At 47.8% G+C, this 18212-nt stretch overlaps 1 protein-coding gene across 1 annotated transcript; it reads right to left on the reverse strand.

Annotated features, from left to right (window-relative positions):
• Nucleotides 1–804: 804 nt before the first annotated feature.
• LOC136456545 (zinc finger CCCH domain-containing protein 44-like) lies at nucleotides 805–18055 on the reverse strand. Its single transcript, XM_066456450.1, has 12 exons — nucleotides 16093–18055; nucleotides 15901–15980; nucleotides 7626–7813; nucleotides 4909–5908; nucleotides 4707–4834; nucleotides 4411–4470; nucleotides 4267–4317; nucleotides 4106–4176; nucleotides 3741–3889; nucleotides 2565–3653; nucleotides 2256–2315; nucleotides 805–2061 (listed from the first exon to the last, which is right to left on the reverse strand). Exons 1-12 carry the CDS (start codon nucleotides 17640–17642, stop codon nucleotides 1019–1021), a joined length of 5469 nt encoding a protein of 1822 aa, XP_066312547.1. The 5' UTR covers nucleotides 17643–18055; the 3' UTR covers nucleotides 805–1018.
• Between the last annotated feature and the right edge of the window lie 157 nt (nucleotides 18056–18212).

The following is an 18212-nucleotide window of genomic DNA, read 5'->3' on the forward strand; positions in this document are numbered from 1 at the left end:
TACATGGAGTGGATGGAAAATATAAGAGAGAAAACCTGACTCTTATTCCCACGCTAGTTCGGAGGGATTACAAGGCCCGCTCGTGTAGCCCATCCATGTCCCGTCCCGGCAAAGAGCGAGTGCAGGGCGGGGGCAGCCCGGTGAGGTTCGCTCGAGCGCAAGGCAGCGGCCCACCGCGGAACAAACCTACAACGAGAGGCTGTGTTTCCCTGGCTCGATGCAGGTTTCCTCAGCGAGGCGAGATGAGCAATGAGAAAGAAACAGCGCGAGTCTGCAGTGGACTCTGGTGTTCCGAGTGGAGCGAGCGAGCGTCGAGAAAGAAACAACGCGGGCCTAAAGCTGTTTGCCTGGGATAAACCACAGGCCTCTTTCCACCCGTGGATTGGGCCAGGATCCGCGCAGGGATTCGTGGATCCAAAGGAGGCCTAAGGTTTTTATTTGAAACCAAGTTCAAAAGCATTCCAACACAGCTAAAATTTTAGAGATGCCCTCATGATGCACATGCTTAGCAGGTAAACAAGCTGGGTCGATACACAGCAGACAGCACCCACAACATCTCTTAGCAGGTAAACAAGCTGGGTCGATACACAGCACCCACAACATCGCCAAAAAAATGAATTATTATTTGATCACCCAAGCTCAGTGCCTTAATGACATCATTGCCAACGAAGAACATGGATCGAGCATCAGTAATTACGATTTCTTAGGATTTCAAAAAACACCTTCACTTACAATCTTGAAGCTTATTATAAAAAACACTCGATAGTCTCCACCATAGAGAACCTGGGTGTGTAGCCCCTGCTATGCATCAGAAATCAGACAACACGATTTATTCAAGTAAATTATTAAATTCGGAACTAGGATGCACACAGCATTAAACTACAAATGTTGTACACGATGATTTGCACATGTATGCAGCTCGCTACAGGGCATAAAGTTCAAAATATGCACGGAAGCTACTATGCTAGTTCGCTACTGCACATACAACAAAACGAACGGTAAGAAACAGAAACCAGTTCTAACGCGGCTCTCTTGACTGAGACCTATCAGCCTGCCTGTCATCATGCCTATCGTCATCCCTGCCACCATGCATGTCATCAGGCCTATCATGCTGCCTTTCATTATCCGAAGGCTGCCTATCAAACTGTCGACCATTTCTCTCATTGTGATTCTCATATCGCCTCTCATTGCCCGAATGCTGCCTACCGTAATGCCGATCAGGCCTGGATGGATATCCCTCTGTGTTTGTTGGATGGTCGTATCTGCAGTCAACTTTCCAGCAGTTCCCTTTTTCAAGATATGTCCAGCAGACTCCACGTGGACCTGCAGGTACTCTATGTCCTCTTGACCCCCCATCACCACCAGAGTGTTGCTTCCATGACCTTCCGCCTGAGTCGCCAGCACTAAAAGCACCAAGGTGTCCCTGCTGATTATTCCAATTAGGATTACCATTTGGTGCATTCCAGTTCATGTTGTTATTAGCCTGACCCGGATTTCCCTGCACAGGAGCACTCCAGCCGACGTTTTGGTTGTTTCCAGCTTGTTGGTTTCCCCAGGCAGGATAAGAATTTGCATTTCCTGCTGCGACACCACCCCAAGGGGCCATTGCGACTCCTTGCATCTGACCTCCCATCATAGCAGCTGCATTTGGAGTCCCCTGGCCTTGAGTTGCAGCCCAGATCATGTTCATGCTGGTGTTTCCTGGATTTGGTAACCAACCCATGTTTGGAACTGCATTTGGCTGCGTTGGCATGGCTACACCCATGTTGTAGCCTGAAGCACCTTGAGCTGATGCTAACCAAGGCATATTCATATTGCTCTGTCCCATCATTCCCCAACCTAAGCTTGCATCACCCTGAGGTGTATTTCCCCAGGTCATATTTCCAGTTATCTGAGATTGGCCAGGTGTGTTCGCCACTTGTGCAGGTACAGCCCACCCACTGCTTTGATTATCACTGCCAGCAATGGTTGTCAATGAAGGCTGTACTGATGCAGCAGATGGTGTTGACATCATCTGCGATGGCATCATTGAGTTGGAGGATGACATCTGGTTTCTTGTGTCTGCAGGTGATACAACAATAATGTCATTAGGTTGGCTTACACTTAAAAATCTTAGTAAGAGCAGATGAATAAGACTGAAATCACTGGATGTGATTGAAAATTTGAAAGTAAAGGAAACAACAGAATCCGTGATTTCTAAAAGCAAAAGGGAAAGCAAACATGGCACAAACAGCAGGCAAGAATTGAGCTAATACCTTCAAGTTGCTGAGTGTTCAGTTGTGCTGGTCCAAGCTGTGCACCCAGTTGTCCGATAGCTGCAAGGGACAAAAAAAAATGTATACATCAAATACAAACATTTCTGTACTACAATTTCCAGATCTCAAATGCATCGCCACCTATTTAACATAAAATAGCGGAGTTACGATCCAAACAAGTCAGGCCAATTTAGACCCCACAAATTTGGTTCCAGTTCCACAGTTCTGGGCACAACTCGGGGGATCTAAATGGCAATTAACGGATTTCACTGAAACAGGAAATGAAGAAAACCTTTTATAAGGGCCTACCTTCAGCTGAAGAGCTCACTCTTCCATGTGAAACATCTTCTCCTGATTTGGATTCAATGCCATCAGCTAATCTGTCATCCGTTTGCGGTAAAGAAGATAATATTTGGTTCTGGGAGGTCAAATCTGAATTAACCATTTCTGCATTTGCAGTTGCAGGAGCCATTCCAGGAGTTAAATGACCGATATTTTCTGCAGCAACAATATTTTGTCCCGAATAGCTTCCCATGGCAGGCTGGGTAGGTGTCACAGGATTTACTGCAGCCCCCAACTGACTTGACGTAGCATTCCAACTTCCAGTAAGAGATTGTTGGCTTGTGTATGCTGCATGAGAATTTTGCATCCCATAATAACCTTGTGTGCCCGAATGGATCATGGTTGTTCCAAGGTTCGTTGAACTATAATCATGTCTTTGATCACTACTTGAGAAAGACTTTGCAACTACTGATTTTGGAGTTTGTTCACCAGCTATTGTGCTTTGCTCAAGAGGGGTTTTGCTAATTTGAGACAAACTAACATGTGGTGGTTCCCACGGAGGAAGATCTTTCTCAAACTTCCCTGCCAAAGCATCAGTCAATAGAATGGAATCATCCTGCTTCTCACTAGCTTTCCATATCTTCAAACTAGGAGGGAAGTACCCATTGCTGTTCCATTTCCGCAGCTGTATGATTGAGAAAGGACCTTGGATTTTATTAGAAGGATCCATGTACAGCCAGATCTTCTCAGAGTCGTTAATGGCTGATTCAGATGCAGTTTTTGCCCCTGAACCTATGTTAGCAGCTAAAATTCCAGATGAGGCACCAGGTGACTCTTGTGGAGCACTGCGCGTGGTGCCTTCCAGTTTAACTGTTTGTGCACCAATGTTTGAGCTCTCTGATTTACTTGTATAACCAGCACTTTCGCCTTGAGAAGAAAATGTGGACCTCCGTGAAAGGGGTGATTCCATATGAGAACTCGATTCAGCCCATGTGTTTCGATTAGATTCCCAGTTGGTTTTTGGATCTCGCTGTACAGCATTTCTACCATCTCCTTTACCTGGAGACACAAGATTACCATCTTTCCTCGAGAAAGAACCTCTGGAACTTATTGAAGCTACCTGTACAATAAAAATTATGGAAGTTCATGTCAGAGTTGTAATAATAATATCAGAAGATGAAACTATGGGAGGGAGTAAAATACTTCTTTCAATTTCCTGCTCCTGTTCCTCCGGAGATTCATAATATGGATCCATCGCAGGGTCAGCATGTATTTCAGGTTCTTCAATCAGCCTACGAGCACGCTCCTCAGGAGTGCTTAGCAATTTCAGCTTCTCTACACATTCCCTAAGCGTGAATACTGATTAAGGTATACAAGCCAAATTCACATAAAAAGAAAGAACAATCCTCACTGAAACTTCTTCCAGAGGGAAAAAAAAAGCGTAAAGCCTACTGGCGGAAGTGGCAGAAGCAGAATTAACTGACCATAAGCACCAGCAGAAATTAACTATACTGACAATGTATAATGCTGCTTTATAGATGATAACAATAATGCATGAAAAAGGATATTCTTTTCTATGGCCCATATCACTTGCACGGTCACGAAGATGGCCAAGTCGCATCTTTTCGCTTTCAATCCACTGAAAGGTTTGTAATTGGCAGTAAAGTCAGTAAAATAGAATTACTTAGCCAAAAAAAACTTTTATAGTTCGTTAGGATGAGCTGCTTACATCATTGACTTTTAGAGTTTGGAGAACCCTTGCCTTCTCCTGAACCTCTCCCTGGAAGATAAGATAGTTAGACAAAAGAAAACAGTGCATAAATAACACAAAAATGTGCAAGAAACACTCATAATAAGTTAATGATAACTTTACCACTGTCAGTCTTGGAATGAACCCATACTTTATGCTTTGACGCAAGCGTTTGCACTCCTCCTAGAGAAGGAAAAACAATTGCAAATCAGAAAAAGCATGAAATTTGAACGAAATAGGGTAGCAAATTTACTGATCAAGTGCATGTTTGTATCCATGAAGTCAAGTAGCAAGGTCAAGGATCTTCCAACAGCAGTTTAAGTTAACAGTACTCAAAGTGAAAGACTGCCTTATACTAGATTTTAGTAAACTGTATAATACTACTAAAACTATTAAGTTCAAACTGAGAAGAAAACTACCTCAGTGAACTCCTGGTTTGAGATTATGTCAATAGTTACTGCCTCCCGCTTGTCTAAGTTTAGTATCTCTAGCGTTATATCAGTAGTCCTTTTCCCAAATTTATATTTTTCTGCAGATTTTCCAGTCCCTGGAAACAATAGAAGGAAATTTAGTATAATGCAAAGACAAACAATACAAATTAGGAAGTAAAACAACCCTTACCAACAATTTGTACAAGTCTATAAATGTCTTGCCTTTGCCCTGTACCAGGTATTCTTATTCTCACAAATGATCCAACAACTTTCTCATCAAATGTGTCAACATCACCAATCAATTCTTCCATTAGGTTGCGACGTAAGTACATCAAGCCAATGTTATGGTTATCTATTGCTGCATAGTCATCAAGATTAGGCTGACGTCTCAGGTCATACTTACGTGATTTTCTTCTTTTTTCTGAACTCATAACAACTGAAGCTTCACTGTTACCATCAGCATCCTGACTAGGATCAGGGTCTACTACACCACCATGATTTTCAACAGCATCGATTGGTGAAACCTCACTCGTGGGAAAATGTGATTCAAGAAGCTTAAGCATCTCAAAATGCCCAACACGTTCTTTTGTGAAGAGACTTTGGAGCAAAGAATCACAAATTATCTGGCTTTTCCGACGAGGATCACGCAGATTGTTGCGTTTGACATAGTCAAGTAAAAGGGGTTGAACATCATACTGACTGATCACAGACTTATCACCATTTCTCGCATGAGCTACAAAGTTTATGAGCTCCTTAGAAGCCCAGCTGGCCTCTTCAGCTGAGGATGTAGATGTCCCAACACTTTCAGAGTCTTTTGATGAATGCTGGCTGCTCAAAGAACGCCTGGGTAATTTTCTAACTTTTTTCCCTGAGGAAGTCTGAGCATCATGAATGCTTGACAGGCCTCGTTTGCCAGATTTCCTAGTGCCCTCTTTTCCTTCAGAACCCTCCTCAATGGCAGCTTGTTTAGATCGCTTCCTTCCCCTCTTTTTTGGTGTATTGTTTTCTAGATGACGCCCTGATGAACTCTCTAAATTAACTTCTTCCTCATTAGTATCAGGTAATTCTCCACTCTTCTGAGACTTGGCTGCTGATATTTCCTCAACTGTCAATGACAAGTTTGTCTTCAAATGTAACCAATAGTCCTTGAACAAATACCACCAGCTGCTTTTGTCATCAAAATCCACCTCCTGTTAAAACAAATTTTCATAAGACAAAATTCCACAAGTATAAAAAAACCTACTGTAAAATCAATAGGGTTCCCTTCACATGAACTACAACAGATTGAAAGTAATACACACCAACAATAAGCTAGATTGATAGAGGAACAGGAAAAAAGAACAAAGTCGAACATACAACAACCAACCTGAAAGTTTTCCAAAATAGTTGTAATTACTACAATAGCTGATGTTGTTTAATAAGAATTTGAAACAGGGTAGGTACTTTGTGCATCATGTAAATGCTTTGTAACTCAGTGAAACTACATGCCTCTAATGTTTATTGGTTTGCCAAAATAACATTTCCAACTATAAATGATTGAGTAGTAATTGTGGTAAATGCCAGGATTATCTACCCACAGTTGTAACCATATGATGCATGGTACCATTCTCTGTGGCTTATTAATCAATTGTGACTCTATGTAATTTATGCATGATTGAGTATGATAGCAGGTAGAGTTTAAAACTTGAAGTAGTGTTCAACTAAGATCTAATCACAGTATCACACTTGCACCCCCTGTAGTCACATTTTTTATGTTGCAGTGTTTCCAAGTTGCAGCATACATTTCTCTTCTTTCCAAAACACACACCGACATATTTAAGGTCCCATTTGAATGCAGAAATTATGTAAGAAACTTAAATAAAGGGGAACTCTTAATTTCTGTGCAGAATGGAAAAAAAAAACAATAATAACTTAGTGCCAATGGATATAAATTGTAGCATGGAACACCATCCAACATTGTCTTGGTCTACTCCAGGAAAAACTAAGTGATGCTCTGGTAAGCATGCAGTCAAGCCTTCCATACTTTTGCTATCTATTCTGGCATTTTAGGTTGGACACCCGAAGGAGACATTTGCCCTACCAGAATTTTATATAGACGAATATATACAGGAGGCAATAGTAGTCAATATTGCATTTTAGGGGCAGTATGGATGGCCAAAATACCACTTATTTGTGACTAAAGAGTAGCAAACTACAAAACTATTTAGCATCAGTTCCGAAACACAATTCTGACTACACAGCGAATTGCCTACAAGTTGGATTGATCCATTAGATTTGACCAAATCAAACAAAAAGTTCAAGCATGGATCAACAACTTAATTGTAGCAGGGGGCATGGACATTGTGGAACTTTGAACAGAAGGAATCTTTGATGGGGCCTCTCCTTCCTTGTCATCAGCACTTCAATTCTTTAGAGAGGAGGCAAGGCTCTGGTGCTTGGCTGGAGCTACAAAGCTCCAGCCTTCAGGAGCTGGCCATGGTTGGGTAGAGTGGTTGGTTTAGGTAGCAGGCCGGTTGTGAGCCCCCTGCTGAGGTCAGTGTTGTTTTGTTATGGGCAATTAGACCTGGTTGTATTTTTATTTTGCAACCTTCTTCGGCCTCCTAGAGGACTTTAAAGTGGCTGCTTTGTATGGGATACTTTACCTCCTTTTTCTCTCTAATATAAAAGATGCACAGTTTTCCTGCGCTTCGAGGAAAAAAAAAACTTAATAGTACTGGGTCACTTCTATAGAACAGATACTGGGAGAACATGGCAAAAACCAAGAAGCACCTGGTATAAATCATTTGCATGGAAAAATCATATAAAACAATAAAGCGGTGACCTCAGTGCCATAAATAAAGAAATACAAAAACATAATGATAAAGAAAATAACTAGACTGAAGAAATTAGAATGGTGGAGAAGGATACCATTGGGTCTGCAGCCTCCTCTCTATTCTCTATCAACATCACAGTGTTCATGCACGTATCACAAAAGCCCTTATTTTCTCTGACACAGCTAAACTTTGCATCTTTCATGCATGCCTTGCATAATGAAAAGGTGCATGTGTAGCACATATGGCGGGCAGGTTTCTGACAGTTGCTACAAATGTGCCACCCTGGCAGCAAAGTAAATAGGATCAAATAAACCCTGAGTCCTTGTTTCAGAAGCCAGAATAACAGGAAAACTATACATACTTCCTAATTCATATACAGAAAGAGATAACATGCTTTCTAATCCATATAAGTTCAACAAATCAAGACTGATTTCACTAGTCTCGATGTTCAGGAACAAATAAAACATTCTCAAGTACAACAGTTCCGTGGACAATATAACAAGATCTCACAGTTCTGTGAACAACAAGATCTCACAGTTGCTCAATCATTGAATTTTAACATGCAGTTAACGTTTAGAATATGGTTGTTTAAGGAATTAAGGCTCTAGTCATCCAGTGGGAGCAGATATGTAGTGACATCAAAATTTTCAGTTCTAGGCAGGGGAAGATGTGTTAAAGCTGGAAACTGGAAAAAAAAAATACAGGTTCTCAGACAAGTCATTATACAATGGTTTTACTGTTAATGATGCTGGTCCCTCATTTAAATATATTTGGAAAGGAAAAATTCCAGCAAAAATCAAAATCTTCTTATGGCTAATGGAAAACAAAGGACAATATGATCAAGAGGAAGTGGAAGGCGAATCCCCTCTGCTATCTTTAATATATACATATATTATGTACATTAATATATACATGTAATATGTACAATTGTACATTATGCAGTAGGCCCACAATGGTAAATGAAAGTGGCTAATTATTGAATAAAAAGCCCTTTTAACCCAGTAGTAGAGTAATGCCATGTTAAGCCATAATCGGTTCAAATCTGAAGAGGGCTTTTCACTTAGTGCTAGACAGAAGTCATTGCTGTGATCAGGAGGAAAGCATCACTCACCTCTTCTTTGTTTGCCCAGTGGATAAAGTGGTGTGAATAATTGTGGCTCAAAGCCTTGGGGCTGATGACAGACCCAAAAACTTAGCTCAATGTTGAAAGTGGGCTAAGAAATGGTTACCTAATGGTAACAAGCTCCATGCTTTTGGGATTGCTGCAATTTGCAGGGCAATCTGGAAAACAAGGAACAAGGCTTGCTTTGATGGTAAATTGGTGAAACACCCTGCTGAAATCGTTTGCTATGCTTGTGCGTTTATGCGATACTGGACAGGTCTGTATCTGGCGGAGATTCAGGAGATGATGGTTGAAAGGGTGAATATCATGCTACATGTCGCCACAAGATTGCTGGCAGAATCAGCTTTCTTCGGGCCAGGCGATGCTGCAGCTGGAGGACGCACCTTGAAGGGGTGAAGGCAAGAATTGAAAGCTTCCTGAAGATGGTGTGGCTCCAATCGGCTAGAGTTGCCAAGTCACAAATGTTGTGAACTTTGCGTATGGATGTGTGCCCTGTGATGTATAAGGGAGTGTGTTGCACTGGTCGAGCGTTAAACTTGGTTGGTTTGGTAGTCAGTTGCATCATTAGCTTTTAAGTCCATGTTTTGCAGGGCACCTATTCCTCTCCTGCCTGACAACTGAAGCGTAGCTCTTTCATCATCTAGTAGGTTCTCGAACATCTGTATTTCTGTTGTGATTAATGGAAATGGGGTCGAGCTCGGTTCGGGGAAAAAGGAACAAATAAAACATTCTCAAATATAAGCTATGATACTACGAACAGGGAAATCGTGTGATGAACAATGTTGCGGGATCAGTGTAAAATTTATACAATAACAACAAAGCCTTTAAGTCCCAAACAAGTTGGGGTAGGCTGGAGTTGAAATCCAGCAGAAGCAATCAAGGTTCGAGCACATGAATAGCCTGTTTTCCAAGCACTCCTATCTAAGGCTAAGTCTTTGGATATATTCCATCCTTTCAAGTCTCCTTTTATTGCCTCTACCAAAGTCAACTTCGGTCTTCCTCTGCTTCTCTTCACGTTACTATCCTGGCTTAGGATTCCACTACGCACTGGTGCCTCTGGAGGTCTCCGTTGGACATGTCCAAACCATCTCAACCGGTGTTGGAAAAAGCTTTTCTTCAATTGGTGCTACCCCTAATCTATCACGTATATCATCGTTCCGAACTCGATCCCTTCTTGTATGACCGCAAATCCAACGCAACATACGCATTTCCGCGACACTTATCAGGTTGAACATGTGGTCTTTTCGTAGGACCAACATTCTGCACCATACAACATAGCAGGTCTAATCGTCGTCCTATAAAACTTGTCTTTTAGCTTCTGTGGTACCCTTTTGTCACATAGGACACCAGATGCTTGACGCCACTTCATTCCACCCTGCTTTGATTCTATGGCTAACATCTTCATCAATATCCCCGTCTCTCTGTAGCATTGATCCTAAATATCGAAAGGTATCCTTCCTAGGTACTACTTGACCTTCCAAACTAATATCTCCCTCCTCCCGAGTAGCAGTGCTGAAGTCACATCTCATATACTCAGTTTTAGTTCTACTGAGTCTAAAACCTTTGGACTCCAAAGTCTCCCGCCATAACTCCAGTTTCTGATTCACTCCTGTCCGGCTTTCATCAACTAGCACTACATCGTCCGCGAAAAGCAAACACCAAGGGATTGTCAGTAGTTAGCCTAGTGTTCATGTTTTTCCAGGTACCTACTATAACTATTTACTATTCACTATCATGTAATTTTTCTGTTTCCTTGGCAACCAAGTTGATCACGGTGCCTTGGCAACCAAGTAGGAATCATAGCATCTGCTTTATGCAGTTAAAATATGCTAAGGAGTAGGTACACCACTTGCTTATATATGCAGTGGTTAGCATCTTTTGTATCTAAGTTGTTATTGCAATTCAATACAATCCAAGCGGCCTGCTGGCCAAGCTGCCTTCTGGCAGCCCCAATTCGCCAACAATTGGCATCAGAGCACGAGGTTGAGAGAAAGGGAGAGGCATGGCCACCTCCGCAGAGAGAGCAACAGCCGCCGCCGCCGCCACTGAGCAGCGTGCGCAGCAGGCCACGGAGGCCGCAGCAGCAGCAGCTCGGAACGCGGCCGCCACGGCCGCGGCTCTGCGTCGAGAGTTGGTGGAGAAGGATCCGCCGCGCGATCATCGCCCGCCTCCGCGGAGGAGCCCGGAGCGCGAGCGCAGGCAGACGTGGTCGCCCGATCGGGATCAGGATCGCCACCGCGGACGGGCCAGGGGCCGCTCGCCGGTGATCCAGACCGTGTACAAGGATTCTGGCTCAAGCTCCACCTGGCCAATGCTCACCAAGTCAAATTACCATGAGTGGGCCTCGATCAAGCTGAAGCTCCAGGCGCGGCAACTCTGGGACGCGATCGAGTACCAGGACCTGCCATACCATGAGGACAGGCGCACGGTGGAGGCGATCATCGCCGCCGTGCCGCAGGAGATGCAGATGCCGCTGTCCGAGAAGGGATCGGCCAAGGAGGCCTGGGACTCCATCGCCGCCGCGCGGATCGGCGTCGATCGGGTGCGCCGCGCCATGCTCCAGCGACTCCGCAGCGACTGGGAGAAGCTCGCCTTCCGTTCGGGTGAGCAGATCAAGGACTTCACCCTTCGCTTGGTGGCCCTGAAGCAGCAGCTTCTTCTCCACGGCGACAACGACATCGATGAAGAGCACGCGGTGGAGAGGCTCCTGCGCGCCGTGCCGCCGAAGTACGCCCAGCTCCGGATCGCCATTGAGACGCTTCTCGACTTCCAGGACCTCACCATTGAGGTGTCTGGGTGTTTGAAGACGGTGGACGACATGGAGGCGCTGGCCGCGGAACCGGCCGCCATCGGTGGTCTGCTGCTGACAAGGGAGCAGTGGCGTGCCAAGGAGAAGGAGGCTGCAGCTTCCGCGTCAGGCATGGAACCGCGACGTCGTCCACGCGGCGGCAAGAAGCAGCGAGGGAAGGGCAATCGCGGCGAAGGAGACAGAGGCGGTGGCGACGATCGCGGGGCGGACGACGACACCTGCCTCAACTGTGGTGATCGCGGCCACTGGGCGCGCGACTGCCGCCAGCCGCGCCATGGTGGTGGTGACCGCGGCGGCGGCGGTGGCAACCAACGCGGAGGAGGCAACGGCGTTGGAGGTGATCGAGATGGACGGCGCGGTGGTGGGCGTGGCGGTGCTGCGCATGTCGCAGAGGCGGAGGACGATGATGGTGCCCTGTTCCTCGCCCACGGCTTCCTCGAGCTCGACGAGAAGACCGAAGTCGTCTGCTCCAAGACCACGGCCTCCCTCGACATCAGCGAGCCGCGTGCGCGTGTCTTCCTCAACACCAGCGCCAACGAGGAGGCGCTCACGCTCGACGGCTGGTACCTCGACAGCGGGGCCACGCATCACATGACCGGCCGCCGGGAACTTTTCGCCGAGCTCGACACCACGGTGCGCGGCACGGTGCGTTTCGGCGACTCGTCTCGAGTGGAGATCAAGGGGACCGGCTCCATCGTCTTCCAGGCGAAGAACGGGGAGCAGCGCGTCCTCCATGGCGTCTTCTACATCCCAGCGCTCCGGAACTCGATTATGAGTTTGGGGCAGCTCGACGAAGGAGGCTCCAGAGTGGAGATTGAACATGGACTGCTCCGAATCTGGGACCAGCGTGGTCGTCTTCTCGCCAAGGTACATTGCGGGCCCAGTCGGCTGTACATCCTACACTTGGAGGCCGCGCAGCCGGCGTGTCTTGCCGCCAGGAAGGAGGACGAGTCATGGAGGTGGCATGAGCGCTACGGGCATTTCAGCTTCGAGGCGCTGCACCAGCTCGCCAAGCGGGAGATGGTGAGGGGGATGCCGGTGATCAAGCATGCGGAGCAAGTCTGCGACACCTGCGTCACCACCAAGCTCCGCCGCAAGCCGTTTCCGCAGCAGGCGCAGTACCACGCGCAGGTGCCCCTAGATCTCGTCCACGGCGACTTGTGCGGGCCGGTGATGCCGGCGACGCCAGGAGGGCGCCGCTACTTCTTGCTGATGGTGGACGACGCCACCCGCTTCATGTGGGCGGTGCTTGTGCCGACCAAGGATGCTGTTGCGGATGCCGTGAAGCGGGTGAAGGCCGAAGCAGAGAAGGAGACCGGTCTGAGCTCAAGGTGCTGCGGATCGACAATGGAGGAGAGTTCACCGTCGGTGAGCTGGCGCAGTACTTCGCCGCCGAAGGAGTCAAGCGGCACTACTCTGCACCACACTCACCGCAGCAGAACGGTGTGGTGGAGCGGCGCAATCAGACGGTCGTGGCGACCGCACGCGCGCTCCTGAAGCAGAGGTCCATGCCGGCCAAATTCTAGGGGGAGGCGGTGATGACGGCGGTGCATCTGCTCAACCGCGCGCCGACGAGAAGCTTGCAAGGCAAGACCCCCTATGAGGCCTGGCACGGACGAGCGCCGGCGGTGAGCTATCTGCGTACATTCGGCTATGTCGCCTACACAAGGGAGCTCGGGCAGCTGCGCAAGCTCGATGACCGCGGCAAGGCTGGGGTCTTCATCGGCTACGCCGAGGGCGCCAAGGCCTACCGGGTCCTCGATCCGGCGACAGGACGTGTCAAGGTGAGCCGCGACGTGGTGTTTGATGAAGGGCACGGCTGGGATTGGTCCAATTCGGCCGCCGGGACGTCTGCTTCCGCCTCCAGCGACTTCGACATCGAGTTCTGGGGAGTCGACGCAGACGGAGCTCCGCCGCGCACGCCGTCACCAGCTCCAGGGGAGCACGATCCACCGGCCTCCTCTGCTTCACCAGCAGCGGAGACCGAGCAGGCGGACCCAGTTGAGTTCGCGTCACCGCTCGAGGACGACGACGATCGCCTTGACGCTTCCTATGACGGCGAGCAGTTGCAGTACCGTACCATGCCCAACATCGTCGGAGACGCGCCCACACCGCCGCCGGCTTCACGTCTCTTCGCCGAGCTTCACCTCACGCACGCCGGCGAGCCGGCCAACTTCGCGGAGGCTGAAGGCGATCCTGCCTGGCAGGCCACCATGGAGCAGGAGATCAAGGCGGCAGAACCGCACGTGGGAGCTTGTGGAGCTTCCTCCCGGTCACCGGCCCATCACTCTGAAGTGGGTCTACAAGCTCAAGAAGGACGAGCGGGGCGCGGTGACCAAGTACAAGGCGCGCTTGGTGGCGCGGGGTTTCGTCCAGCAGGAAGGGATCGACTTCGACGACGCGTTTGCTCCCGTGACGCGCATGGAATCCGTTCGAGTCCTCGCGCTGGCGGCCCAAGAAGGATGGCGCGTCCACCACATGGACGTCAAATCAGCCTTCCTAAACGGCGACCTCAAGGAGGAGGTGTACGTGAAGCAGTCGCCTGGCTTCACCGTCGCCGGGAAGGAGAAGATGGTGTACCGTATGCGCAAGGCTTTGTATGGCCTACGGCAGGCTCCGCGAGCTTGGAACGCCAAGCTGGACGCCACCCTCAAGGAGATGGGTTTCCAGCAAAGCGACCATGAAGTTGCGATGTACAGGCGAGGAACAGGGGAGGAGCTGCTGCTGATCGGCGTCTATGTTGACGACTTGATCATCACCGGTGCCAGCGCTCAAGCCATAGAAGGTTTCAAGGCTCAGATGAAGAAGGTTTTCGACATGAGCGACCTCGGCCTCCTGTCCTTCTACCTGGGGGTCGAAGTACACCAAGATTCAGCTAGGATCACTCTGAGGCAAACCCATTATGCCAAGTGGATCCTTGAGCTAGGAGGTATGGATGCCTGCAACCCTGCCCATACACCAATGGAGGAGCGGCTGAGGTTGAGCAGGCAGAGCACGGCTGTAGAAGTTGATCCTACCCAATACAGAAGATTGGTGGGCAGCCTGCGCTACTTGGTCCACACAAGACCTGACTTAGCCTTCTCAGTAGGCTTTGTCAGTCGATTCATGGAGAGGCCGACTGCAGAGCACCAAGCTGCCATCAAGCGCATCCTGAGATATGTGGCTGGTACTCTGGAGTTTGGCCTTCACTACACTAAGGCTCCAGGGAGAGCAAGGTTTGTTGGGTACTGCGACAGTGACTTGGCTAGGGACATTGACACCAGCAAGAGCACTAGTGGCACTCTGTTCTTTCTGGGAAGCAATCTTGTGTGCTGGCAGTCAGTGAAGCAGAAGGTGGTGGCTCTATCTAGTTGTGAAGCTGAGTACATTGCCACTACCACAGCTGCAACACAAGCTATTTGGCTATCCAGGCTGCTGACAGACCTCCTTGGAAAGGAATGTGGAAGTGGTCGAACTAAAGGTTGATAGCAAGCCTGCACTTGCTCTAGCCAAGAATCCAGTCTTTCATGAACGCAGTAAGCACATCAGAATCAAGTATCACTTCATCAGAAACTGCTTGGAAGATGGAAGTATCAGGGCTGATCACATATCCACCACTGATCAGCTAGCTGACATTCTAACCAAGTCTCTTGGAAGATCAAAATTTGAAGAGATGAGGGGAAGAATTGGGCTCAAGCACATCACTTCCAAGGACCACAAGGCTAAAGGGGAGAATTGTCAGTAGTTAGCCTAGTGTTCATGTTTTTCCAGTTACCTACTATAGCTATTTACTATTCATTGTCATGTAATTTTTCTGTTTCCTTGGCAACCAAGTTGATCACTGGTGCCTTGGCAACCAAGTAGGAATCATAGCATCTGCTTTATGCAGTTAGAATATGCTAAGGAGTAGGTACACCACTTGCTTATATATGCAGTGGTTAGCATCTTTTGTATCTAAGTTGTTATTGCAATTCAATACAATCCAAGCGGCCTGCTGGCCAAGCTGCCTTCTGGCAGCCCCAATTCGCCAACAGGGATGTCCCCTTGTATGTCCCTTGTGACCTCATTGAAAATTTATACAAGTTAAACAAATCAAAAAGAGCATATAGAAAGATTTCACTAATCTCACTGTTTACGAACAAATAAAACATTTTCAAGTAAGCTATATGATAGTAAGAACAGGGAAATCACATCATGACCAATGTTGTAGGATAATTATAAAATTATAAATTCCATATTTCATACAAGTTAAACAAATTGAGAAGAACATAATAGACAGGTTTCACTAATTACATTTTCCTAAGTTAGCTATGACAATAAGAAGACAACTGTGAGACGACCAACATTACAGGATCATTGTAAATGTACCTTAAAGAAATAATGCATGTCCACATGATTCAAATGCAAGAATGTATGTAAGGACAACGAGGGTTGATCAGACAAAATTATTGCACATACCACAGTTCCACCGACCCTTTGACTTGAAGAAGTCATCATCCCGATTAACACAAGAAGGATGGTAGGCTTTAGGGCAGCCCCTGAAATGAGGACATATAAATGAAGACATGATCAACCCAAAGCTGTAACATGTTCGATCTTCCATATTTTGGAATAATAAAGAAATAAAGAAACTCCATGTGATGCACAAACCTACGATCACAAATCACAAGATCACCACCATCAAAGCAAATGAAGCAGACCTCCTCCTCATCCTTCCTCTTTACAGATGGTTTCACCACAGCCTGTACCTTGGAAGATGGACGGCCTCTCTTACGACGCCCTCCACTTTTCTTTGCCACTAAAGGAGGAGGCTCATCGTCATCATCATCATCCATACGCGCAGCCTCTTCTTCAGGGACATCATCACCAGTTATGTCATTGACAGCTTCTGCAACATCTTCACCAACAATTTTGTTGTCTTCATCATCATCGTTAGTTGTGGCAGCTGCCTCCGTCAGTATGGCATTTTCTTCCACTCCGTCGTGATCAGCTATCACAGCCTCTTTCAGCCCATTATCATTGCCAATCAAGCCAGCTCCCCCCATTTGGAGACCCTCTTCTTCAGGGATATCATTACCAGCCTTGTCTATCTGAGCAGCCTTTTCTTCAGGGACATCGATACCACCCACGTCATTTACAGCTTCACCTGCAATGTATTCAACAGCAATTCTGCCTTCCTCAACCATGTCTCCAGTAATGTTTACTGCATCCACCTGCATGCCTTCCTCTTCCACACAATCCTCATCAGATGTTGCAACTTCCTTTTGCTCATTATCATCTCCAGACAGTCCACCCCTATTCATTTGTATTCTCTCATCAGGCACATCAACACCGACTGCCCCATCATGTTTCTCACTATCATCTCTGGTCGTGGTAACTTCACCCATGTGCTTGCCCTCCTCATCTGTGGCAGTGTCAGCAATAGCGCCAACACGTTCTGCCTCGCTGTCATGTCCAGTTTGGATCTGCATATCCATATTTGCGCAGTCCTGTACAACATGGTCTCCAGCTTCCACAAGCTCTGTTTCCACTTCATTTAACAGAGCTGTCGCCACATCTAACTGTGGGCTTTCCTGATCCTGAGCATGCACGTGATCATTAGCTGCAACTTCCATATACATCCTTCCACTGTCATCTTGTACATCATTTACCAAGGGAGCGACCACATCAGCGTCAAGGGAGCCACCACCAAACTCCTGATCAGTTTGGTCATCCGACCAATGCACACCTCCAGTGAAAACTATATTGCAGTCATCATTAACCAGGCAAGCAGCCACCGCTGTGCGATCCTCTGCGGATGATACCAGGGCAGCACCCACCTCTATGAGATCATCCGCAGCAGCACTAACCACTTTGGTTTGCATGCCAACCTCCATGAGATCATCCACCAGTGTGGAGGATGACACAGCAGCACCCACCTCTGTGAGAAGATCCACAGCAGCACTAATGCCATTAGTTTGCCCCTCTACATCAACACCCTCCTCTGGCTCATCAGCCTTAGCAACATCGGGTTGGTTGGGGTCTTCAGAAATCCCCACGGGCTCATCTGCCACTATAACATTGCCACCTTCACCATAACAAGTTCTGTCATCCTTCTGACCCTCAATAGCCTCAATATCCTTGTAGCCCTCGCCTAGCAGAGCATCCGGGGTTGTCCGCATGGCCTCCTCCATTGCAGGAGGTGGCTCAGCGTCGGACATACTGATTCTATCAGTGGAACAGTGCCAGACCAGGATTTGGGTGATTGGGTATTCCCAACCACTGTTAGTACACCCCGTCTGGTGGACGTGTGCGCGTGGCGCTCGAGCTCGGCCCCGGGAGGCCGGCACGCCGGATGCTGCCCGCCTTCTCTGCTTCCGCTGGCGCGCTGCAGAGTTCGCACGCTCGGCGGTGGCCGCGCGGTCGCCGCTGTCCGCTTGCCGCAGCCTCGCGCTGGGCGATGGCCGCCGCGCAGTTGCACCGTCGCGGCGTTGCGCTTGTCGGCCGCCGGTGCCTGCCTCCCGGCTTCCCTAGGGTTTGTGATTGGGGGATTGGGATCGAATCAGGAGAGACCGATAGACGAGAGCGGCAGGCCGCAGGAGAGATCGAGCTAGAGGCGACTCGAGATGATGTGGGCGCCGAGTGGGCTGTGGACAGTTCACAGTTGGGTCAATAGGGCTTTTGCCGCGACGGCCCGACGGCCCATGGATTTACTCGTGTCGGACATTGTCCAAATGTCACGGACTTGATTTTTTTTATTTTATAGGTTGAAATTCCCTCAAAAAAATATT

Source organism: Miscanthus floridulus, chromosome 6, assembly GCF_019320115.1.
Source record: "Miscanthus floridulus cultivar M001 chromosome 6, ASM1932011v1, whole genome shotgun sequence".
NCBI classification, from domain to species: Eukaryota; Viridiplantae; Streptophyta; class Magnoliopsida; order Poales; family Poaceae; genus Miscanthus; species Miscanthus floridulus.